Source organism: Carassius auratus, chromosome 7, assembly GCF_003368295.1.
Source record: "Carassius auratus strain Wakin chromosome 7, ASM336829v1, whole genome shotgun sequence".
NCBI classification, from domain to species: domain Eukaryota; kingdom Metazoa; phylum Chordata; class Actinopteri; order Cypriniformes; family Cyprinidae; genus Carassius; species Carassius auratus.
This window is the reverse complement of record NC_039249.1, coordinates 22,947,656-22,974,424: the sequence shown is the minus strand read 5'-3', so window position 1 is coordinate 22,974,424 and position 26,769 is coordinate 22,947,656. Positions and strand designations below refer to the sequence as shown.

Here is a 26,769-nt window from a genome sequence, read left to right as displayed (position 1 = left end):
AAACACACATAAACAAACTGATCTCTGTAACTCCATGAGATTCACAAGAACTGTGGTTTTCTCTGAAGTGGATTATGCAAAGGCGTCTGGCATGTTAATGCTGGCTAAACAGACGCAGATAGAGAGGAAGTGTGGGAGACAGTGACGAAGGTGTGTTCTTCATAGCACCACCCATCATTGCTCAGAGTCTGTCACCAAGTACTTTAGTCTGAGAATATAAAAGAGAGTTCAGAAATTACAAAGACTGGAAGAGAGTCATAGCATTGAAAGAACCATACCGGTTTAGGGCCAACAAACAGGTATACAGTACTTCCCTTTGTCTAGCACATGAGACAGCACTGAACATGTGGACTTTGTTATTTGTAGCATTTGCTACTGGATCACCAGCTCTACTTCAGGCAGCCCCGATTCAGGGTGAGTGATGGTGAATGTGTTACTTATTTATTTCAGAAGTTTCTTTGGTGGCGGGTGGCTCACATACTGTTTAGACGCATTTACAATTGCGAGATGAGGTCATACTTGTAGTAGTGAGACTGTAACCCTTTTTGCTTTTCACAACTAAGGCTATGGTTAATCTGACTTCAGCTGTTATCTGGGAGATTTTAAGATTTGCTAGAAATTGCATTTAACATTGGTATTGAATTATTCGTCTTATTAAGGATTACATTTACATGGCTCTTAGATGACAGCAAAAGTGGGATCAGCTGGATGTGAATAGGTTTCTGCAGGCTATCTTATCTTTTCTCATTTACTTTTAGTGCATTGATGATGTCCTTTGTAGATACATTTTATATGTTATGGTTTAAGATAAAGGCCTGAGGCTGTATTACATAAACTTTATATCTTTATGAACGAAATTAAGATCTGACAGGTTTTAACTGATATCAGTATGAATACAGATAAGATAGCATGCCAGAGTTATGATCTTTCTGTAATACAGCCCATGGATTGTTAAATTTATTGTACATATAATTTTTCTTTCTCTCTCAAGAGTTGTTATTATACCTCCTATGCCTCCTATCTCAGACTTTAACTTCAGAGCAAAAACTGATTTCCTTACTCTTTTTCTTGATTTCCAGTACAAGTATTTAATCTTTCTTAAATCATGACACAAAATAATGCAAGTAAAAAAATCAACTCATTTTGTTTTGTTTTGTATTCATCTTGCTTTAAGCATCATTTTTGCTTCTTTAGAAATTTATTTGGAATTCAAGACAGTCTGGAAATCAATCCATCTAGTAAAATATCTGATTTCTAGACCCAATTAAACTAACTTATTCCCTCTTCTGTGCACTATTGAGTATTTATCATTTGTTCCACTAATCGATGTCCTTAAAACCATATGCAGTTATTTTGAGACAAAAACGAGAGGTCATTTACAAAGTCAGTGAATTACAGATGGCCTAGATGTGTCACAGATGTGCTCACGTCTGCACATGCAATGACTCATTAAGAGATTTATTTAATGATACGTAATGCTCATCTGACACACATCTGGCCCTCATTTACAAATGAATAATTAGTCTTATTGTACGTGGGAAACAATTAGTAAATATTTTAAGATTTCTAATTTTGAATATTCACATTAGTTTCTCTTTTGACAGGTTCTAGTGACAGATGCAGCTTTGCCGGTGTTTTCCATGTTGAGGGAACCAGCCGTTACTCTCTAACTTTCCAACAGGCTTTGGAATTGTGTCGGAGTTTAGGTTACAAACTCGCAACACAGGAACAGGTCAATGCGGCTTATAAAAAAGACTGGAGAACATGCAGGTAAAGAAAGCAATCTGATTACAATAGATTAAGCCTAGAGCTAAATAACATGTTCAGACACAAATGCACTTCTTTTGATATAACCTAATGGCAGTACTTTATCTAATGGCCGTAATTGTTAAATGAATCCCACACCTTTGTTTAGATATGGCTGGATAGATGGACAAAATGTCATGTTCCTCCCAAACGTTAATGGTCCAAACTGTGACTCCAGTTCCACCGAGATCACCTTCCGCCCCGAAGCAGCAGATTATCTTTCTGATGTCTACTGCTTTAACCCATCTGGTGAGAATATAAAGAAACTGGGATATCTAACTGTCAAAAAACTATGCGAACAAACATGCTCCAAACAGGTTTTGTCTTATTGACTTTTTATTTCCCTCCTACAAAGATGCATCACTGAACTGTGTTGGTAATGATAAATCTAACTCTGAGGGCTTTACCAATGGAAACACAGCCACAGCAAGTAAGTTCCCCTGCAGTACCTACAATTAGATTTTGATATCATTGCAGACGTTTTGCCTTAAATGGCTTAGACTATTGGTGCATTATCTTTACCTTTTGAGTTGAGGGGTGTGTATTGTGAAAGAAGCAAGACATGCAGCAGACATACACTTCATTGTTCATTATCCAACCACACCTAATCCAAAGCATTAGTCATATCTCTGTGACCTCACACATTTTTACGCTCCTGCAGTACCACAATGAAGGAGGAACAAAAAAGTTGCTGATTTTATTTGAATACTCAGGAAATTATTTCTTGTTCATTATTGTTTCTCGTTTAACCATTCACTCTGTACCAACGAAGCAAAGAATCTGTGTGGTTTAACTTGACATTCCACTCTTTTATTTTGCTTTGGTATCAGCACAGAAATGCAAAACACTGATGTATCAGTAACATATTTAAACTTTTTGGCAGTAATCCTTTATCTGTTTTCTCACAAAGATGAAAAAACACATGAAGACATCCTTACAGAGGTCGAAACTGAAGGCTTTCTAGTAGATTTGGAAAAGATTATCGGAAGAGTGAAAAGAGAAACTTCTTTTCTGAACCCGTCATCTGTGCCTGCCTTGGAGGGACCCTCTACAACGACACACAATGAAGACAGCAAAGGCCCTACAAGCAATCCTCTTTTTAGGAAGAGCACTTCCTCTGTTACCTCCAGTATTTTGTTCCCAGATACAGAGGGCAGTGGATCAGGAATGAATGAGAACGTTTTTGAAGTTCCTAGTCAATTCACAATGACAGCAATTACAACAGGGGCAGCTGAGAGTACATCCATTCAAAACAACAATGAGGAGGAAATAAAGGATTCAAAAAAACGAATGCTGGATGCCAGTCTTACAGGTAAATATCCTTACAAATACTGACCCTGATATACTGGATATTCATGGGATTGGCTGTGGATCATAAAGGCCAACATAGTGTCAGTGAAACAACTGTGTAGGAGACATATGCCTGGTTTCTATGGAACCCTTCCACTTCTAAAAAAAAAAAAAGAAAAAAAAGATGTTTCTAATAATTCTGACTTTATATTTCACAGTTTGACTTCATATGTCACAATATGAATATACTTCAACTTAACGAGAAAATTCTGAAAATTACAATTATGTCATTAATGAATCACCCTTATGTCGTTCCAAACCCGTGAGACCTCCGTTCATCTTCAGAACACAGTTTAAGATATTTCAGATTTAGTCCGAGAGCTCTCAGTCCCTCCATTGAAGCTGTGTGTACAGTATACTGTCCATGTCCAGAAAGGTAAGAAAAACATCATCAAAGTAGTCCATGTGACATCAGAGGGTCAGTTAGAATTTTTTTAAGCATCGAAAACACATTTTGGTCCAAAAAAAAAACTGTATTCAGCATTGTCTTCTCTTCCGGGTCTGTTGTGAGCGAAAGATTGACTCCCGGTTATCACTACACTTGAACACGCAGAACAGAAACGGAAGAGAAGACAATGCTGAATAAAGTAATAGTTTTTGTTATTTTTGGACCAAAATGTATTTTTGATGCTTTAAAAAATTCTAACTGACCCTCTGATGTCACATGGACTACTTTGATGATGGTTTTCCAACCTTTCTGGACATGGACAGTGGACCGTACATACAGTTTCAATGAAGGGACAGAGAGCTCTCCGACTAAATCTGAAATATCTTAAACTGTGTTCTGAAGATGAACGGAGGTCTTATGGGTTTGGAACGACATGAGGGTGAGTAATTAGTGACATAATTTTAATTTTGGGTGAATTATCCCTTTAATCTCACAATTAAGCTTCCACCAAGAAAAAATTGCTGCTAGCAAGCATATAGCGCTAACTTAATTTACTTGGATGAACCTTTGATATTAGATTTTACCTGTTGTTATGGGGGAATAAACATAACTTGGAATGTCATAACTGGCCAATCAGAATTAAGCATTTCACAGAGCCATGTATTAATTTAATTTAAAGCACAGCTACCACAAAATCAGGTCTTAGCACCTCTTTTTTATTTTTATGACAGAAAACAGTCAACTGTTAATCTTAAAAAAACAAATAAATAAGATGCAACCCCTTTTGTAATCGTTAACATTTTCATAAGTAACCTTGATTTAATTGCACTTTTTTTCTCAGTAACTGTTACTAATCACAATTACATTTTTAAATAAATTACATAACTCTGTTACATGTAACTAGTTTCTCCCCAAGACTAAATATCATCATGTGTTACATAAAGTATTTTTTTAATCTGTTAATGTAATTTTTTTTATAATAATGGACAATACAGTACATTAAGTCATCAAGTCTTACTACAAATATATCTTTTGCAGACACACAGAATGATGAAGAATCCGATTTACTTCCATCACCTATTCATAAAGATGATGGACCATCTAGTAAGTTCTTGTGACAGCTCTACAGACTCCATCAGTTTCTTGACTTTTCATTCAACTGACATGACGTAAATCTGTCAATTTACCATTTTCTCCTTTCTACAGCTTGGCTGATAATCTTTGCATTCTGTGTTGTTGTTGGAGCCATAGTATGCATACTTGCTGCGATTGCTACCAGAGACAAGTAAGTTTGCTTGTTAGCTTCTTCTTTTTTTTTTTTTTTTTCATTAATTGAATTCATAACATTCATCAGCCTTTGGAGTCCAGCTTCAGTTTACTGAATGTAACTCTTTACCTAGGTGGTATGGACCAAGAAAGAGCAGAAATATCACAACTGAAGTGCACAACAAAGACTACAGTAAAACAGAAACACTGCCACTGTCAGATAAAGAGCAGGAGGTAGTGTCACTGATGAGCGTTGCGAAGCTGAATGGTAAAACGGATGAAATTACTGCTACCTGTCTGGAAGAGCGTGAGAAAGAGTATTTAATGTAATGTTTTAACACTGTGTATTAACAGGTTTCAACACTTCTGTACTTTTTATTTGCACTAGTGATGTTTTTTATTTAGTGCAGTTTGCTTTCTTTTTTTTTTTGCCTCAAAATTGAAAAAAAAAAGATTATTGTATTTCACATTTCTTTTCTAATGTATAGTATTATTATTGTTTTCTCCAATAACAGAAAATGCTTAATATCTCTTAATGACTGATGGTTAATAATGAAATGGTGAGAAAACATTTTTATACTGGTTTTCATCTGTTCGTAAGTACTATGTACTGTGTGAGATATGATGCATTTTTAAATGTGAGACATCGCCCCATCTTTTATAAATAGAGAAACTTTATGCATTTTATGCAATGAAGCAAATGTAAATCTTTCCATTTGTTAAATTACCCATAAAGATGTATTTTTGTCATCTCTAGAGCACCTTTATGTGGGATGAATCTTTCAATAAAATATATAAAATTTGAAAAGTGCATTGGAATGTTTGTTTTTGAATGTTTTTAGCAGTAGCTGGATGTACAAATGAACGAGAAGTAAAATCATATGATAAATATAACTTAATGTTGTGATTACAACATATATTTTTTAAAAATCTTTATTTAGCATCACTACCTATAAAGACTTTGAGAAAGAAAGAAAGAAAGAAAGAGAGAGAGAGAGACCAGTGAGACAAGAAGCATTGCCTTTATTTACAATTTGTTACAGGTGTTTCATAGAAAAATAGAGGAAAAAGACACGGATGCAAAATCAAGTTTGGTAGACAAGTAATACAATGTTTTTGAAACCGAACAGGGCTGCACAAATAAAAAGAGCAGGTTTGTCATACAATATTTGTTAACATACATCACTGTACCGTGTCAGTTCCTGCCTGAACAGATATTTCAACAGTGCACACTTTTACATTATAGATACTGTCTCTAGGTTGTGTATCATTTCCTCAAAATACATACTCAAGTTCTCTATAAGGCTGTTAAATCTGTAGCAAGCCTGGTTTATAATGATTAGTAATTTGACTTTTTCACCCTAGTGTCATTATTCCTACCAAAATGTTTAACAATACACAATATTTTAGACACAATATCACCATGAATTGTAACAGTGAAAAATATGCTTACATTCATATACATAAATTTTACTCATCCTGTTCCATGTGACTTGTACAGTATATGAGAGCAATAACTACTTAAGACAACCTGTTACGCTCTAATCTACTTAGTAATATACTGAATACTGCATCAGTATTGAATACATGAATTGCCACTGTTTTATAAAACAATAGGCAAAAGTCATAAAATTGATACTACACTTTAATTTGCATGAAAAATACATCTAAAATATGACAGCATACATATGTGTATTTATATATATATATATATATGTACAGAAAGTGCAAGGAGGCACTTTAATTAGAACATTTTAAGATTCTGGTGCAAAAGAGGAATGCTGATCATTTTGCTATTACAGACTACCAAATAAATGGCGCAGATTTAATGATAGATCTCATTTCGGTCATCTTTTTTCTTTTACATGCTAACATGTAACCTGAGCACCAAATAACCTGAGGGACTCTCTTATCAGTGTGAATACAGTATCCATTCAACTGGACTTAATTATCTGAGTTTCCAAGAATTCTCCTCAGAGAATCAAACACTATTAATGGTCTAAGATCCAAGAAAATGGGGTTGCATTTCATATTAATGTCATAAAGTCTTCCGTCTGCAGTTTGAAGTTGATATCTTCAAGGCAAGTTTGTAACTTAGCAAATAAATAAATAAATAAATCAACAACTTAACAAAGCACACAGATACATACAAAACCTACAAGTCCCTTTCCTCAAACATAAACACACATGGAGACTTGTTTGAATGAAAACTATTCAGTCCACTATGCAGGATATTTAAATGTCCTTGCGGATAACGTCAAGCGACTCAGTGTCATTCTTCATGTCTGATTGCTCTGTAATTGCTGATGTGGAATTTACGTCGGGCAGCGTCTAAATATAAGTGGCAGCATTTGGACGCAAACCACTATTTCAGAACCTCTAAGAACACTGGTAAGCTCTTATAAGAGGCTGATCTGGGGTGCTGCCACCAAGGGTTAATCCACGTAAGCCGAGCCAGTCAAAGGTATCTTCAGCAAACAAGCTGCACTTCTCTCCTCCTGCCACTAGTAGTGCTCTAGGGTCATTCTGTGGCTGGACAAACCACTGCTATCCTTCTATGTGGTAGCCTTAAGGCAGCAGGTTTCAGACTGATACTCAAACCCAAGGCCTAGAATAATAACTATTGTAATCCTTGAGTGTAAATAATATGCAGCCTGACCTGAACCACCCGCTACTTTGAGATACGTTCTCATCCCTTTGTGTATCAAATGTACTGATGCTGTCATAAAACTCATTGCTTGTGCATATGAAACTTTCTGTGGTAACTTCTGACTGTTTATATGTACAAAATTAGCATTTGGTTTTCACCAGAAAGGATAAGATTGTGGGACTCAGGATAAGGCGGAGCTGGATCTGTGTGCTGTGTTACGCGTGTATCCATGGTTCCTCCTCAACAAGTGAGAACTCCGCAGGGGAGCCATTTGAGGCCAAGGTTACCTGAAAGCAATTATCAGGGACAACTAATTGTTTTACCAAGGCACAGTCAAAATGCATTAAACGCTGCTAACTTTTATGGTTAGCAGTTTTTACCATTTATGGTTTGGAGCAGAGAATCCAGGTACTTTGACATTTTAACAGCACAATTGATATCCAAATTCACAGAAATGTACCCACCACAAGACAGATAATAATTAGCTGCAGCGGGATTCCTTACAGAATGCTGAAAGACTGAATACAGATAGAGAAAATCATTTGAAATGTTATATATTGTAAATACAAACTTTGTATTTTAATTATTATTATTAATATTTTTTTTACTAATTAGAGTGAATCTCTGCCCAAATCTAATCTTCTAAAGGGGATGTGAAAAAGAGCCACGCGTGCTACCACACAGACCTATGCATTTGTGAAACACTGGGTCAAAAAGAGGCTTAAAACTTATAAAAAAGAAAGAAAACAACTGCAGTTCTCTTAATGATGGAAAACAAACACTTTTTTGTGAAGCTTAAAAACACTGAAGTTGAAATAAATGAAATAGCAGCCGTCATTTCAAAATCTAGATGGCAAAATTGAGGTGTGCCTTAATGCACTGCTTTGTTAAACTTTCAGAATTTTTTTTTTTTTTTGAGAGAGAGAGAGAGAGAGAGAGTGCAGCCAAAGGCATCTTGGCATTAGTACTATACAAACATTTGAAGGATTTACTGTGCATGTGTATAAGTGCCAAATTGATGATGTCCAAATACTGATATGGATATACAAAGTCTATACAAAACTGCTATTTCACCAAGTACTAGAACAAATAAATAAAGTTTTTTAAATTATTCCTTCATTCTGTTTAACATCTTATGCATTCACATCAGGGATGACCAAAAAATACAAAAAGTGTCAAAAAAATCAAATAAAAAAATATCACAATGGTACATACAATGTCGGGGAAATAAATAAAAGCATCTACATACAGGTTTCTATGTCTGTGAGAGTAAAATGTACCTTGCAGTCATCTATTTGGACCGGCTGATAGGAGTTGTGAGATGCATATACACCGTTGTTAGTGTTATTCTCAAAGAAGGATTGTTTCTTGGCCATCTCAAAGTCATCTGGCCTTATCTGCTGTGCATCAAACATGTCGAGCTCATCTTTGGAGAGGTGGTACACGATTCCAGCACCGTATGAGTCACCAACGACATTGACGGATGTTCGGAAACGGTCCCTGTTTGATAAAGCAGAAAGAAACAATGAAAGGTGCCACATCTCTCAAGGCTAAACAACTCTAAATGCCATAAGGGCTTGTTCTTACATGCAAAGCAAATGGATAAACGTTCCATGAGCTTCACTTTAACAACTAAAGCAGAGATAATTTACATATCATATCTCAATCATCTAATATAGCTCTATTTATTGAATCCTTGACTGACAAGTATTTCATGAGAATGTTTGTACCACTATATGAGCAGAGAGAAAGATTGGTTTAACTTACAGTAGCCAGTCGACTGCTACCAGTAAACTGATGTCTTGAGTCGGTAGTCCCACAGCTGTCAAGATCAGAAGCATCGTCACCAGACCAGCACTGGGAATACTGGCAGCTCCTACGCTAGCGAGAGTCGCTGTAAGGCTACAAACAAAACGTAATTATTTGATTGGATAAGATTAGCTGCCAAATTTAAGAATAATACATCATATGACTCTCATTCTTCCTTTTAAATGGTGTAATGTGATTTTATCAATATTTTGTTTCAAACAATAGTAGTTCTGAATAGTTTTGCTAGTTTTCGCTAGTTTTCCTTTCTCATTATTTATTTACCCTAATCTCGGTCCAAATCCATTTGGTTTTTCTGTAGAAATGAGAAAGATAACTTTCAAAGAGTATAAACAGTTTATAGTGACCATTTCTATCGAGCTAGAAATAATTCTATATTTTCAATTCTTCTAAAACAATATGACAGTTTTATATGACAGACACACTGAGGTTTAAATCTTTGTGTACAGATATTTACTGAAAATTCAGACAAAAAAGAGAACCACTCTTATGAAACAAACTGCATTTTTTTACTGATGGAAAACAAACACTTTTCTGTTAAACTTAAAAGCACTGAGGTTGAAGGAAATGAAATAGTAGCATTTTGTTGTCTCAAAATGTAGATGGAAAAAATGTTTAATGTTTACTGATATTCATTCACACTAATCAGTTGTTAGCAGCTGCTACCTGATCCACTGAGTTAAAGAGCTGAACTTGACTGTCAGATCTGTCCAATTCATAAAAGAAATCACTTTTCCATAAACCAGTTTATAGATTTCATAAATCAGATTGTACTGCTCTATCTTGATTCAGTGATCCAGATGTACCCAGTATACAGCACAATTTACTAGACTTCTTACTTGACTTCTTCTCTAGTGCTTTTTTGATATCATCATAATAGCTTGAAGACATGATCACTATGAACTGTCACTGTGTGGCATAAACTGTGTAAAGATTCTTCTGTTTTTTATTAAACAGAAAAAAATAGCACTAAACAAGTTTGGAACAATGTGAGGATGATGAAATAATTACTGAATTAACATTTTATGGTAAACTCTTCCTTTAATTTTAAAAGGCAGCTGCCGCCCGGTGAATCAGCAGGTAATGCCATCCGAATAAAATGTTTTGAAGTTTATATTAATTTCTCTTTCCAGTCACTTGTCTTACCTGACTGTCACGATCTGACCAGGATCGAGTTCTATTCCATTCATCTGTGCAATAAAGATGGCTGCTACTGCCTCATAAAGTGCTGTACCATCCATGTTGATCGTTGCTCCAACAGGTAACACAAATCGAGTCACTCTCTTGTCAATGCCCAGATTTTCCTCCAGACAGCGGAAAGTAACAGGTAATGTCCCAGCACTGCAAAAGACACATATCAAGATTTTAGAACCCATTCTTGTCATTATTCATAACTCAACTTCCAAAAAAGCCAAATTAAATCATCGCCTTCCCATTATTTAACTCAGTATGTGTCCTAATTCTCAAAGGTTTACAAAAATCAAGGTACAATTATTGTTGGGTTTTTTTTTACCTCGAAGCTGTTCCTAAAGCAGTGACCCATGCCTGAAAGATTCCCATGAAGAATGTGAATGGGTTTTTCCGAACAATAACAAAATATATTAAGGGAAGGAACATGGCTCCGTGAATAATAAGTCCAATGATAACAGTGACCATGTACATTCCCAGCTGCTTGGCCACCATTTCCAAATCATTAATTGAAATAATCTTCCCACAGATCAGACATGCAATACCAATGGGGGAATACCTGTTACAAAACAGAAACATGCAGCAATGTCAACTAACAGGTTAATCAGACAGTTCAGTACAGTTAAAGGCAGTTAAACTGTTAAAGTCACCATCATTACACTACTGTTCAAAAGTTTGGGTTCAGTAAGTGACAGTAATAGGCGGAATAATAATAATTATAATAATACCGTGGCGAGCTAGAGGCTGACATTTTGTCGGGAATCCCCGCAGGATGGGAAACAAGATAACTGTTGATCACACCATTGGGAAGGGACAGGAAAAAATGTCAGTGGGAGTGGGCGGGACCGAGAATCAATTAACACTCTGATACCCAACTTTATACACAAATATAACTTTAAATATAACTATAAACTGCTTATTTTAATTTTGAACTCAATTCTAATTGCCCTGTCTCTTTATGCTCTCCTCCTATTTGCTTTGGTGAATGACATGCACAGAAGGATAGATCGTTAACAGCTGGTCTATGTGGTAATGTAGTACATTGGGCTGGACAATCAAATGTTAAAGTGATTTTAATATATACAATTTTTATGTTTATTTGCTTACCCCCAGGGCATCCAATATGTAGGTGACATTGTTTCTTTAGTAGAACACAAACAAAGATTTTTAACTCAAACCGTTACATTATTTTAGTCATATAATGTAAGTGGATGGGAATCACGGATTGAGAGTCAAAAAAACATACACAAACAAAACCAAATTAAACCCTGTGGCTCGTGAGGATACATTGATGTGTAAAGACACAAAACGATCGGTCTGAGCAAGAAACTGTACAGTAATTGTATTATTTTTTTACCTCTGATTCAACGCAATGCCTGAACTGTCCTGCATTCCTTCTTCTTCAGCAGGTGCGTGACATGTCTTCTTCTTCTTGCTTTGCGGCAGATCGCTTGCTTTACTGCCACATATCTCTCAAATGGACCATTGACACTCCTAACTGAGATTGAAGATAGAGAATAAATGGTCCATTTGAGAGATAAGTGGCAGTAATGCACTTATAAGTCTGTGATCTGCTGTTAAGCAAGAAGAATAAAGAAAATGCAAATGCACTCAGGTCAGAGGTAAAAACCTCTTCCCTCGATATAAATACTCTTGCACAGGCCGATCGTTTTGTGTCTTTACACATCAGTGTATCGTCACGAGCCACAGGGTTTAATTTGGTTTTGTTTGTGTATGTTATTTTTCCTCTCAAAGCCGTGATTCCCATTCACTTACATTATATGACTGACCGACTGCAACATTTAAAAATCTCAGTTTGTGTTCTACTGAAGAAAAGTCATCTACATCTTGTTTTAGCACATGGCCTTGTTTTCCCTGTCCATGTGCTTCCTTAGCCCCTCCTCCTTGTTTCCTCTTTACCATGCCCTCTTGTTAGCCTGCTTAGTCTAATTGTGCTCACCTGTCCCACATGTATTTTCCTCCCTATTTATAGCGCCCCTTACTCTTTTGTGTTTGCTGGTTCATGGTCATTCTCACCCCCTCTGTCACTGTCACTGTCACTGTCACTGTCACTGTCACTGTCACTGTCACTGACTGTGGATAAATATGTGTCTGTGTCTGCCTGCCTAATTGGTCTTGTGCCCTTTCCTTGTCTAGTTCTTGTAGTTCCATGTCCTAGTCTTGGTCCTTGTGTGGTCTTCTCCATCAGCCTGGTCTGTTGCCAAAGTATTTTGCCAGTTGTTTTCTGAAGCTGTCTCAGTGTCCGTTTACTGTGTTCCTGTTGTGGTATCTATTGTGAACTTCACTACCCTATTGTATCAGTCTGTTAAGTCAATAAACCCTTGTTATCTCACACTGCAATTGGGTCCTCCTTCCTAGATCCCTGACAGGATGCCCCGGGGGAAATCAGATAAACATAAAATTTTCATTTTTGGGTGAACTATTTTTTTAATCTGTAAAAATTCTATGTTTATTTGTGTGCACTCAGCATAACAACAAAATGTTGTGCTTCTGTAAAATTAAAGCAAGGATGCATTTGGATGCTGCTGGCTTGGTCATGTGAACTTAAGCGGGAAACTTTGAAATGCCATTTATGATAAATATATTTATAGAGAGTGAAATGTCTACTATCAAATGAGAAAGAAAAGCAAAGCTGGCTTCCAGTTCAATAAAATAAAAAAAATACATTTGGGATTTTATTTATCTAAAGTATGTGAACTGTACTGTATTTTTACCATAACTGACAGATTCCAGCCAAAAAAACACAACACCGGAGTGGGAGTTGTTCCTCTGGGATTGGGATAGGATGTGAATTTCCCTGTGTTTTTTCATGGCATTGGGACAGGACAGTGTTTTTTTTTTTTTGTATATATTTTTTATTTTATTTTCTGGGGGGAGTTGGACAGGATCCAATCCTGTGTCCTGTAAGCAGTCTTTTGAAAAATATTTTCTTACCGACCCCAAACCTTAGTGTAGTATACATATTTTAGATTTGTCACAGTTAACAAATAATAAAAAAACAGGTTACTAACCAGGGCTGTGCACAGACATTTTGAAGGGCAGTGGCCCAAGGGGGGTGGGGTGCTTGTTCAAAGAGAAGACCGCAAACTCTATATTAATTGACTTTATTGTAGATGTTTTGATAAGAGTGGGCTCTCCCTCACTTCAATGGAAGGTAGGTGAGAGTGGGGTAAGTTGAGCCAGTGGGCAAGTTGATCCACCCCCTTGTCAACTATACACTTTTACTGTCATGTGACCATATATTTTGGAACCACCCATAATTTGTGACAGACTGTGAAAAGGAGAAACACATTGAGGGAATGGAAGGCATCATGGCCGTAGCCTTTTAGCAGCCTCCCTTTCGTTCTTTCTCTATCTGTCTTTTTTGGCTTTTTTTATTTATTTTTCAGAAGTGTAAAAATACTTCAATACTGTCTGCCTCTGAAGGGGATTGGTGAGAGGGGCACCTCAGCCGATGAGGGAAAATGGGCAGTGGCTCTAGCCACCGGGAAACCCCTCCTGTGCACGGCCCTGTTACTTAACACTGTGAATGGAAATCATGAAAACTTTACTCTGTTCATTAAATAATCAATAATAACAGCTGACCACATGATTGCGCCAACAAGCCTCATAACGATCTCGTTGAGAACGTTAAAGAACTCAAGCATCAGCTTGGCCCTTTCTCCCATCTTTCCCATGCAAATCCCAAACGCCACAAAGAACCCAATGAGACCTACAGAGACACACATTGCCACCATGTTAATTTAAACATGCTTTAACAATGCTTTATGCATATACTTTGTGATCAAAACCATGTATTACCTAAAACATTCATGCCACTCTTAAATTGAAGAGACTTCTTGATTACATATTTTGCTGCTCCCTTAGTAGCATTTCGTCCAAACCGGGATGGATTTGGAGGAGGAGCTACTTCTACCTTGTTAGTAACAGTCTGGATCTACATAAAGAGATATAAGAACTGTTAATGAAATACTAATGAAAGACTATTAAAAATTAACAGATGAAAGATCAACATGAATTATGGTTGAGACTGAATAGATGAAATTATCTGAAATCAAAAGCACGTTGGACATACACACCTGCTGAAAACAAGCCTGAACGAGATTTTCTGGAAAGAGATTTCTGATGAGATCAAAGAAGGCATCTAAACTGGACACTTCGTCGTTCTTTTTGCCTTCGCCCAAGTTTGCCTTCAGTTTGGGGTTACCAGGGTGGATGAGGAGCACCAAGATAACTCCCAACACAGCTGCGATGATGGTGGTAGACATGTAATACACCATGGCCCTTGTGCCCAGACGACCACTGGACTTGGCATCCAACCCTGCTAATCCTAAAAAAATAAAGAACAGAATTGCAACTACATTAAATATCATTGCATTTTTAAAGACAGCATTACTCTTTATTTTTCAAACTATGACTGTGCACTGAAAGTTACACACAAAAGTTATTTCTCAGGGTTGAGTTATAATAATTATCGCTGTGATTACTGAATGAGTAATGAATCTGGAACGTTTTGAATTTCAAATTGCTATTCTTTTTTGGTAACATGTTTAGACATGTTCGGCTGATGAGGTGCTGAAACTGATCCACCCTAAATTTGAAAGGCATCCTTTTTTATCTTATACTGGATAACAAAGAAAAGGTTAAGAGGACAAACAATGGCTTAATCATTACAAAATGACTATTCCTGTAGTTATCCCACAGCTACCACTGATTATAATTTAGATTTTGAGGTCATTGCAGGTGTTATTTCTGCATCTGATTTTATTTTATTTTATTTATTTTGTCTCTGTTTGCTCCTCTGTTTCTGCCACTAGGAATTACACAAGCTTCAGTCTGGATCCAACCCTTACTAAGATCTGAGATGACCGAATCCCTGAGAAGAGATGATACCAAGCCGCCAGAAGACTTCAGAAGATGCTAACCTTGGAACAACATATAAAACGACCACATTTTGTTTAATCACAAAGTTTAATCGCAACATAGAATCATACTAGTTAATAGTGCTCACCATCTGTTTCATTACATGTAATTTGTAACTAACTGCATGATTCTTACTGTACATTACAGCCATAGCCACCACTACTAGCCTACTACTAAATATAATGTAAAGCTGCTTTGCACTGATTTGTTTCATGAAAATCGCTATACAAATAATCTTGAATCGAATTGAACTATTTTTTTTTTTTTTGTCTGACTGTTGAAGCAAAACACGTGTTATTGTTTTGAGCTAACAGCATTGTTTGGAGATGTTTTAGCAAAGCTTATAATATTACCTGTGATCAAACTTGAGATGATCAGAGGCAAAATCACCATTTTTAACATCCTCATGAGAATGTCACCCGGGAAGGCAATGACCATTATAACATCAGCGGGGAGTGGTGATGCGTAACGCAGCAGAATACCAGCTACTGAACCAGTGATCACACCTGGAACAGAGACAGAGAATCACAGTGAACATCGGGGTACAGGAATAGGATATTTCACTGAGAAATAATACTGAACCTTTTGTGAGGTATAACAATAACAGAACAGAATATGCCTATAAAAATACCAGTGTGTAGTAGATTCTGTATATATATATATATATATATATATATATATATATATAAACACCTCTTTAGGCATAAATATTTGCTGTTAAAGAATGGCTGTCACCATACTACTGTGTCGGAGCAAGGAGAACAAAGACAGGAGTTTTTGGTGAAGACACATTCAGTGGTTAACACAGAAAGGCTGGTGACACATTTACAGTCGTGGCCAAAAGTTTTGGCAGTGATATCAGTTTTTGTTTTTTGCAGAGTTTGCTGCTTAAGCTGTTGTGTTGTTCATTTACATTATTTCTAGATTATTGTGTAGAATGATCAGATGCATTTTAAACAATTGCTAAAAGCTTAATTGGCCAGAAAATTTACTCTTCAGAAAAAAACTACACCAATTTCACTGTTTTTTGATCCGGACACAAAATGACCAGCTAACATTAATTGACAAATCATATCAGCAGCACATGTGAAAGTGTGAAAGAGTACTTGTCAGGTGAAACCACTATCATACTAAAAAGAGCAAACTGATTGATATAAAAGGAGGAAAGAAGTGCTTCCAATCATTGTGTTCTTGTTAGCAATGGTTACCTCCAAAGAAAAACGTGCAGCCATCATTGCGGTGCAAGAAAATGGCCTCAAATGCAAGGAAATTGCTGTAAAAAATACTGCAAGTGAAAGAACGATTTTCCGGATCATCAAGAACTTCAAGGAGAGATGTTCAACTGCAGTGAAGAAGTCTTCAGGATGTCCCAAAGTGTCCAGCAAGTGCCAGGACCATCTCCTCCTGAGGAGTCAGCTAAAATCATGTCTCCAGTAGTGCAGAGTTTGCTCAGGAATGGCAGCAGGTTGGTGTAAAAGCTTCTGTGCACACAGTGAGGCCAAGACTTTTGGACAACGGCCTGCTGTCAAGAAGAGCAGCAAAGAAGCCACTTCTCTCCAAGGAAAACATCACAAACAGACTGAAATTCTGCAGGAAGTACAAGGACGGGACAGAAGAAGACTGTTGCAAAGTTATTTTCAATGATGAAGCTCCCTTCCGACTGTTTGGGACATCTGGAAAATCTATGAAAAGAAATGGTGAACGCTACCAAGAATCCTGTAACGTGCCAACAGTGACGCATCCTGAGACCATTCATGTGTGGGGTTGCTTTTCAACCAAGGAAGTGGGAAATCATAATTCTGCCCAAAAACACTGCCATGAATAAAGATTGGTATCAAAATTTCCTGCAAGAGTGACTTCTTCCAATGATCCATAAACAATTTGGTGATGATCCATGCATTTTCCAGCATGATGGAGCTCCATGTCACAAAGCAAGAGTGATAAAGATGTGGATTCAAGATCATTACATTGAAAATTTGGATTTGTGGCCATCAGGCAACTCCTCGGATCTGGCGAGTGGACAAGCAGAAGCCCACAAATTATGATCAACTCATGAACTAATGAGGCAAGAACAAGGGAACAAGGGTCAACACTGTAAATACTGACTCATTATTATATTTTTTTGCCAACAAAAGCCTTTATAATTTATGATATGCTTATCATTGTTTTTCAGTATACCATAGAAACAAGTGGAAAAATAATCTACAAATACTGAAGAAGCAAACTTTGCAAAACACAAAATTTCTGCCACTTCATACATGCCTTCATCTACAGTCAAAAATCTGGGTGTTATATTAGACAGCAACTTGTCTTTTGAAAAACATATTTCCCATGTTACAAAAACAGCATTCTTTTATCTAAGAAACATTGCCAAGCTACGGAAAAGCTAGTTCATGTATTCAGGACTTCTAGACTGGACTATTGTAATGCACTGTTAGGTGGTTGTCCTTCATCTTTTATTTGACTACAGTTGGTGCAAAATGCAGTGGCTAGAGTCGCTACCAGGTCAAGAAAATAATGATCATATTACCCCAATTCTACAGTCTTTGCACTTTGCACATACTCATGAAGTTCTGTATCAGTAACAAAATATTATTACTCACCTATAAGGCCCTAAATAGTTTAGTTCCTGTGTACCTAACTAATCTTCTACAATCCAGCACACTTTGGACTGCAGTTATATCTGATCAAATGCAGATTATTATTCTTTAGCTTGGGTTAAACTCATTAATTTTACTTGGTTGGAACAGCAGCTACGCTAATTATGTCTCTATTTGTTTCTCTATTTTGCCACGAGATGTAACTAGGATTTACACAAGCTTCAGTCTAGATCCAGAAAACCTGAGAAGAGATGATGCTGACCCCTCAGAGGACCCCAGATGATGCTAACCCTGAATCAACAAACAGAACTAACAAATATTGCTACAAGTGTGATTGCACCATATAATAATTGGTGTTAATAATGTCCGAAAATGTCTGCCATAAGCACATAAACTGACAGTCACCACTGATAAGCTACTATTAAATATTGTAGAAACTTAATTTTCTGTAAAGTTGCAATGATTTGTATCGTAAAAAGCACTATACAAATAAAATTAAATTTAATTGAGCCATACAGTACTGGACAGGGGACAAATGGACAGACTACACTAGTACTAACGCTTAGGACACTAGTACATTATTAAGACACACCTTGACCAAACAACACAATCAACAGAAACTGGGTCACGCAGAGCACATGGGAAGAAAAACAAACAAAAGACAGTCCGAGTACCTGACAGTCGTATTATCATGTAAAAGCTTTTAGGTCATTATAATAATCATATACATGGATATTGTATTACAACAGTAACAAGCTTTCTTTCATTAGCATATTGACATGTGGAAGCTACCCTCACCTAAACAAACTAAAGTACAACACAAACAAACAAAAATGCTGAATTAACTTGCCAAAAACTGTGAGCGTAAGTAACAGATGCTTCATGATTTTGTCACAGAAGCCTCCACACATGGACTCTTCAGGCAGTGGAGGAAGGTCCAGATGACTCTCTTGCATTCTGATCTCCACTTGCTTCTGCATTTTGTTGGCACTGGTGGATAGAAGAAGTGCAGAATACAGTAAAGTACGTCAATATAAATGATATAATTAGGGAACACAAGCAGTACTAGTTATGATTGTCATTTCACATCCTTCCAAAAATGACCACTTTATGAAAAATTCATTCATTCATGTCATAAATGTAAATCGTTCTTGGTGTCAAGATTGTGACCAAGATATGTTTGTGCATGATATGCTGAAAATGCAATGACACAGAATGACAATATGATCTTCAATTCTTGCATTTACATCTAAGATTTTTATCTGTATGTTTTGCAGAGATGCAATCAAAGTCACTGGAATGCAATATGGATTTGTATTTGGAATGCAAATACACTTTTTAAACTGAACAAAACACGCAAAAAGAGAAATGTTTTGACTTCTAAGTATCTGTCTGTCACGCTGTCTTGTCTCTGTTTCCCTGGGTGTCCACTAGTGGGCTCACTTCCCCTTAGGCACCTCACCGTAGGCACTACAATTCCCACTAGCCTTGTCCCTTCATCACAGTAATTGCACTCCTGTTAATTACACCAGGTGCCTTAACTTATTAGTCATTAGCCTCCCTATATTAACCACTTTTCCTGTTGTCTGCATGGAGTCCTTCCTTCCGTACCCAGTCTTCCTCGCATTCCGAGTTCCTGTTTCCCCTTCCCCTTCCCCTTCCCCTTCCCCTTCCCCTTCCCCTTCCTGTTCCTTCCTTGTTTGTTTGGGTAGATTCTGGTTTTGACCTTGGTTTGTTTACTTCGCTTTGGATTACCCTAATAAACTTTACTGCAATTGGACTTCTTGTTCCCTGTGTTTCACTGGGTCCCGATCGTTACACTGTCCAGGTATATTTGATATAAAACCATAACCACAAGGTAAAAAGCACCATAACACACAATTTGTACAAGGGCTTTGTGGATTTCTTTAAATGTTGCACTAAAATATAGAACTAGTTTCATTGTAATGGTTTTTCCTGATCTTATGGAAGTCTAGGGATGGTCAATAATGTGTACAGATCACATCTGCAGTACTGGGAATATGTTTTCTGGGAATGCCATAACTTTATCATGCCTGTGGTTATTTTTTTACTTTAATTTAACAACTGTATATCAACTACTATAGGCGATCATGTAGTGTCACATGACACGATAGTTGTTTAGCTTTACTGTAGTTTGCATTAAAAGGTTCTTAAAAGTCAAGCCCCCCCAACAGAGATAACCTTGTTTGGTTACATAACCCGTAGTCTTGCAGTAATTAGTCACATGCATGCAGCAGTATGTTTTATTATGTCCATGTCTTTCTTGCAGTGGTGAAACAGAATGCCAATTGATATATATCTCAAAGACCCCCTTTTTTATTTTTGGACCAGCACTATCCAATAATTATTAAGGTACCTATACGGAAAAAAATAAAAGAAACTCAAATAATTTTTTTTTTACTATACATGCAACAAAAACAACTACCAACAAAATACTCAGGAAATCAACACAACAGATTTTAGATCCTCTGGTGTTTGTGTACATTGTGAACTCAGTCTCATCTGAACAAGATTAAAAAGCTGAATGATGCCAGGGAAATCAGAGACTGTCTGAAACACACAGCCCCAGTCCTAATGAGATAAAAGCCTGCAAACTGGTTGATTTTAGGCACTGAGCACAGCAGTAACTGCTTGCACTATATTTGAGAGTCCTGTATGTAGAATGTGCGAATGTGTTTTTTGTTTTCAAATAGTAAATACGAGCATTTGGCTGGTTTAAATGATGCAAAACAAGCCCAAAAGATTAGATCAGCAATTACTGATTCTGATTAATGATTGTCCTTTACTGTAAAAACAACTGAATCTCATTAGTGACTACATTAGCTCCATATCACTGACCTGAAGTCTGAGGTGTGCGGCAAGAGCTTGTCTGAAGATTAAGTGCTTGTTCTTTGGATAGTTTTAGAAATCAGTTAATTTTAGGCAATAAACTAGGTGAAGCAACCATGTTCAATGTATATATTGCACAGGCATTCCAGACTTTGTTGACATTTAATTTCGATTTGCTGCAAGTACCTACAGAATGTAATGATAAAGTTTAAATATTCATCAGGCTATTCAAAAGCTGCTAAATGATAATAAGGGTGCGCAAGAAGATCATGAGAGGCTTTTTTTATCACCCATCTTACCTGTTATAGTGCAGATTCTCAAAAGGAAGAGTTTCACAGCAGCTTGCTAGCCATGGGCTATAGTAATGGCTCTGAATGAAACACTGTCAATCTACAGTTTATCCATCAGGAAATCCGGTCCAGGTCATTAGAAAGGTCAGTCAAAACTCCAAGCACCAGGTGAACAGCAATATAATAAGTGATTGCTGTGATGCAATCAGCAACACTTCCTTGCAAGATCAATCAAATTGACGCATAGGAGATTCCATGCACAATCCTCTGTCTTTGAATTGATCTTATCCCACCATTAGTACTAGAGAAATGGGCAAAGAGGTGCTGCTAAGGGCTCCGTGGGGCAATACGGAGGAGGAGTCTAGCACCCAGATTATGTGTAAGTACCAGCTAATATGCTTGAGACTCCTCGTCCTCTCTCTCTCATTGTTTCACCTCTTCCATCTCACTCCCAAGGTCTGATCTTCTCTAATGCGCTCTGAAACGAGTGAATGGAATCAAAGAGTGGTAGATTCCAGAAATACAGATTCAGGCTAGTTGTGAAACTACAACTTTCATGCAAAACGGATTCAAACATTTGTGACCAGTATATGACCAGTGCAAATGCATGTTATACATTTATACAGACTACGTGTTTCTTTCTATGGCCTAAACATTGTATTATTTAAGGGAAACACAATCTTGACCTGTGATGGCCGTTCATTTGCATATGCAGACTCTGGCCAAACAGGGGTTTCTCATCACCTCTTAGCACAGACGCTAAGAGATCAAACAATTAGTAGTGCATGAGAACAGTGGCCTTCTCTGAGAGCCTCTTTTAATGACATGAAAACCCAAACTACTGCTTGCTCATAAATGTTCTTAAAATAAATAATCAGAGTGTACACTTGAAAAAAATAAATAAATTAATAAATAAATAAAGATTTGGTCATAATTTTACCTATAAAAGACTGTAAAAATGCCACAGTAAAAATCTGTTATTCATCATGAAGCTTTCTTTTTACCATCTATTATACACTGCAAAGAGGATTTTAAAAGAAATATTATTTCAGTCTTTTAACTGGTAACACTTTAGTATAGGGACCAATTCTCACTTTGACTAGTTGCTTATTAGCATGCCTATTATGAACATATTGACTGATTATTAGTACTTATAAAGAACATATTCTGCATGACCATATTCTGCATGCCTATACCTAACACCTATCTTACTAACTATTAATAAGCAGCAAATTAGAAGTTTATTAAGTGAGTTTATTTAATTTTGAGAATTAGACCTTAAAATAAAGTGTGAATTTGTGTTTTTTCAGTGTTTTATGGTTGTCATATGTGTATGTTACAAGTACAAATGTTTTAGTAGTAGCATGGCTTTGCTACAAGAAAAGAAAATTATACTATTAGATTTACCAATTACCAGTTTTATTCGTTTGTTGGTTTTTCTGTAAATTAAGGTCATACAAGAGTCATTTAGAATTTTTTTTTTGGCATAAATGTTTACATATTTCTGTATTTTTACAGAATTATTCAAGCATATATTATTCTAAAGAAGACCAGGTTTTATTTCAGTGTATCAAAACTGAAAAAATGATGACTAAATACAGAAGACATAAATACTGTTTTAATCTGTGAGTCTTCCAGAGTCCTACCAGAGAATGAAACACTGATTTTGTGCAAGTGGCATATGCAAGGAATGTGCACGCACAGGCACATGGTCTCACATCTGCTGCACCACGCTGAATGCTGTCCAGCACACTCTTCAAGCTCATCCACCTGACTCCAGTCTCCATGCTTAGCAGACAGGTGTCTATAATTAACTAATCTGTTCCAAACCTCTCTAATCCCACATACATAGAAATGGTTCACACGCGCGCACGCACACACACACACACACACACAAATACACACACACTCTCTCAGGTGAAAATACTGAACGTTTTTCCTATTAGGAAATGTTATCTACAACTACTACAGTTCTCAAGGGCCATGCACTTGGTTAAGTAACTCCAGCATGTGGTGCATCACGTGTGTTTTCTTCGTGTTGTCCACCTGATGCGGATATTTAACCTAAGGTACAGCAAAACATGCACAACCCACTTCACAATAAAAGTTAATCATTTATAAGAAATAATTTGGTAACACTTTTAAGGTCTCCCTTTTACAGTGTCATTATACAGTACTGAATAATAAGTACTGAGTAATATTAATTAACTACATGTTACTATATGGTTAGGGTTACTTGCATGTAATTATGCATAATTTAAGGACACCGTAAAAAATTGTTCTCAATGATTTACATGTATCTGTATAATGAATTATTTCCTGTATTTATCAAATGACCCCTTGAGTTCATTATCTTTTGGTTAAAAAATACTATATATATATATATATATATATATATATATATATATATATATATATATATATATATATATATATATATATATATATATATATACACACACACACACACACACACACACACCATGGTAATAACAGTAAATTCTGCATAACTGCATGCAACAAACCCTAAACCAAACTCTGTGCCTTACTGTAAACCTAGAAGTATGCTTGCATGTTCTTAATCAACACTTCTCAGTACTTACATTTATAATTACACTGTAATAAGACACCTTGAAATAAAGTGGCAAAATAAATTATGATTCAAGGAACTGATTCAGATAATCAAGTCTCCAACTACGCAGTTCTTTTAGACTCAAGTGTAGACTTTCTTCACTCACCGGTTTCAGAAGTGAGCTAATGGAGGATGATGTAAGAAAACTGACAGGTCTGTACCAGCCTAGACACCGTCACTGAGGTCAAGGGTCTGTGTTTCTCATAAATCATGCATCAGTGGGAATAAATAACGAGTGCTTTTCAAGATAAATTCATCTCACTGAACATGCTACAAGAAGCATAAAGCTGAACAAGAAGTGTTACAGGAATATGTGGATGTGGGCATACGTAGTTGATATTGTCCCAGGAAGTGATATGTTATTGTTTTATGTTATTTTTGTACAGATATTAAAGAGGCAATTGTATGATGATTGTGTGGCACCACAGGATTTATTATTGCATAATTGTATAAGATGCAATGAAATGGAAGTAGCCACGGAAATTTTCGTCCATATTGTGGCATACATCCAAGTGAAACTGATTATCGAAAAAATAGAATAGATTTTGAGATGTGGCCATCACACTCAAACACTTGTGGTGTTCTACTGCCAATGAAAGCGAATGAAAATAAGATATCTAGTGTTCATATTTGTACATGTGTGCTTGCAAACATAAAGGCCTCGGACCTGTGCATGCATACTCATGCTAACACACACAAATGTATACAAACTATTGCGGATATTACATGCCCTCTATTTCATCCTACACTAAACGGCATCCAATATCATTATATCAATCTGACATTCAAAATCTTTGAATAAAAAAGAAAAGAAGGTAGCTGCAACATCTCACTATGGTAACTTTTAAAAAAGAATTGCGAGATAAACTCATGTTTAGTTATAAACTTGCAATTGCGAGAAAAAAAGAACTGCAAGACAAAAAGTCGCAAGTGGCAAGAAAAAAAGTCAGAATTACGAGATAAAAAGTCTCATTTACATAGTATAATGTTTTTATTCAGTGGCAGAAACAGGCTTCCGTAGCTTTATGATAAATTTTTTTTATAGAAGGGGTGATAAAAGAATGTACACGAAAGAAAGATTATTTTGAAGCAGAGTCAATGCAGGCTAAAGTGTGTGTGTGTGTGAGAGAGAGAGAGAGAGAGAGAGTTATAAAGTCAGACTGACAAAATTATATTGGTTGCCATTTAGGGTAGGATGAAAGAGAGGGCATGTAATACTCGCTATAGTTTGTATACTTTAATGCATAGTTGTTTCTCTTACTTTCATTCTTCCCCATTCACTCTCAGTGGCTGTGGAACACCACAAGTGTGTGACTGTGCTATGTTTTTTTTACAAAACAAAAGCATTTCCAAGAAAACTTCCTGATTAAACATTAAAGCACTCTTTTTTTCATATTGTGAAAATTATTCATTAAAAAATAAAACAGGTTGACAACAAGATTTAATATAAGAATTTGGTGATAATATAGCATAATGAGAGATTCATAATCAATTGTTTGGAGGCCGGTCATTTCTGACTGCGAACACCAGGAGTGTTACAGGAATCTGAACACAACCAGAGGGTTGAGTCAACCACTCCCACAACCTCCCACAATGCAGTAGTTTCACATGTGATGCTTAGTCAGCATAAATAAATTCTGCAATGTTTGTCATTACTGTGAGGACAGCTTTAATCCTTTAACACACTTTTCACAATTCTCAGTAATTGCTTTTAAAGACTATTTACAAAGTATGAGTCAAATAAGTATGAATGAAGCACATTTCCAAAGGAGAAAGACTTTAAAGTTCAATCTTTGGATAAAGCGCAATATCAATCACTGTTCCACAGATTACCTTGGAAAACCAAAGTTAGATAAACAGACAAACCTAGAAACCATAGACATAAACATACAGCTCTGCCTAGACTTGCCCAACTTCAAGAAACATATTGAACCCAATTTCACTATTAACATCCAACATATTGTCTGCATTCATAACACACAAACACAAACACATGCACAAACATAAGGTGAGGATCCTACCTAGCAGTTTATAGGCAGCAACAGATGAGCTTCTACACCCTAGATTTTCAGATTCACAATATCGCAGAAGAGCTTGGAAAACAGAGAACAACCCCAAATGATATCCAAGATGATACACTTCCTTAGTATTACAAATAATAATAATAATAAATAAATAAATGAACTGTAATTCTAAAGAGTGCATATTAAATTGTTTAAAAAGATAATTCTGTCATTTATCTGTACTACATGTATGTATGTATGTATGTATGTATGTGTATATATATATATATATATATATATATATATATATATATATATATATATATATATATATATACAGCTATTTGTCACAGTTATTCTGCTGCGGCGGAACAAAGAAATGAAGGAGTTGCAATATTCATATGCTTTATTAGATCCAAACTATGGAAAACACAGGTGAGTCAGGAGACACACCTTAACAGCAGGAGGAGTAGACGTTTAAAGACAGCATGCCAGATACTAGGAAACACGGGGCTTAAATACACATGGAATGACACACCTGAGATCAATGGAATTAAACGGGGAACACCTGGAACAAAAGATAATAACCATGACAGGAACAGGAAGGACCAAATAAGAGCATAAACATAGCATGGACCACATGGTGAGGAGAAAAACACACACAAAACACGGAACAGAGTCTGACAGTTTGATAATAGCAATACATGTTTCTTGAGCACCTAATCAGCATATTAGCTACAGTAATACTCCAACACATTACTTCAGTCTTCAGTGACCTACTGCTAAAAATGCAGTTTTTCCATCACAGCAATAATAGAAAGCAGATATTTTGATCTGTAATAATATTTCACCACATTACTTTTTTTATCAAACAAATGTAGCCTCAGTGAGACAAACAAAACCAAATCTTACTGACCCCAAATTGAATGGTACTGTATGTAAACTGTACATAAAACTAAGGATTTTGATAGATTT

At 36.3% G+C, this 26,769-nt stretch overlaps 2 protein-coding genes across 4 annotated transcripts; one reads left to right on the top strand and one right to left on the bottom strand.

The window, feature by feature from the left end:
- The first annotated feature begins 222 nt into the window (after positions 1-222).
- cd44a (CD44 molecule (IN blood group) a) lies at positions 223-5,621 on the top strand. Its single transcript, XM_026267979.1, has 8 exons — positions 223-414; positions 1,605-1,770; positions 1,916-2,055; positions 2,162-2,236; positions 2,717-3,118; positions 4,583-4,648; positions 4,751-4,829; positions 4,945-5,621. The coding sequence occupies exons 1-8, from the start codon at positions 345-347 to the stop codon at positions 5,138-5,140; spliced, it is 1,194 nt and encodes a 397-aa protein (XP_026123764.1). The 5' UTR covers positions 223-344; the 3' UTR covers positions 5,141-5,621.
- Positions 5,622-5,709: 88 nt separating this feature from the next.
- LOC113106255 (excitatory amino acid transporter 2-like) lies at positions 5,710-21,460 on the bottom strand. 3 transcript variants are annotated; one of them, XM_026267978.1, is made up of 12 exons: positions 21,169-21,460; positions 18,870-19,009; positions 15,773-15,925; positions 14,576-14,826; positions 14,298-14,433; positions 14,082-14,208; positions 10,801-11,034; positions 10,434-10,628; positions 9,228-9,362; positions 8,741-8,960; positions 7,925-7,978; positions 7,660-7,747 (listed from the first exon to the last, which is right to left on the bottom strand). In XM_026267978.1, the coding sequence occupies exons 2-11, from the start codon at positions 18,997-18,999 to the stop codon at positions 7,961-7,963; spliced, it is 1,599 nt and encodes a 532-aa protein (XP_026123763.1). In that variant the 5' UTR covers positions 19,000-19,009; positions 21,169-21,460; the 3' UTR covers positions 7,660-7,747; positions 7,925-7,960. The 3 variants fall into 3 exon arrangements, with proteins under 3 accessions (XP_026123761.1, XP_026123760.1, XP_026123763.1); XM_026267976.1 differs by having other exon boundaries at positions 5,710-7,978; XM_026267975.1 differs by lacking the exon at positions 7,925-7,978 and having other exon boundaries at positions 5,710-7,747.
- Between the last annotated feature and the right edge of the window lie 5,309 nt (positions 21,461-26,769).

Excerpts from the sequence above, each read along its gene's own strand:
- cd44a (XM_026267979.1), top strand. The coding sequence starts at position 345 with ATGTGGACTTTGTTATTTGTAGCATTTGCTACTGGATCACCAGCTCTA. Across the intron at positions 415-1,604 it reads TCAGGCAGCCCCGATTCAGG|GTTCTAGTGACAGATGCAGC; the intron begins GTGAGTGATGGT and ends CTCTTTTGACAG. Across the intron at positions 2,056-2,161 it reads CTACTGCTTTAACCCATCTG|ATGCATCACTGAACTGTGTT; the intron begins GTGAGAATATAA and ends CCTCCTACAAAG.
- LOC113106255 (XM_026267975.1), bottom strand. The coding sequence starts at position 18,999 with ATGCAGAAGCAAGTGGAGATCAGAATGCAAGAGAGTCATCTGGACCTT. Across the intron at positions 15,926-18,869 it reads ACTTACGCTCACAGTTTTTG|GTGTGATCACTGGTTCAGTA; the intron begins GCAAGTTAATTC and ends TCTCTGTTCCAG. Across the intron at positions 10,629-10,800 it reads GCTTTAGGAACAGCTTCGAG|TGCTGGGACATTACCTGTTA; the intron begins GTAAAAAAAAAC and ends TGTCTTTTGCAG.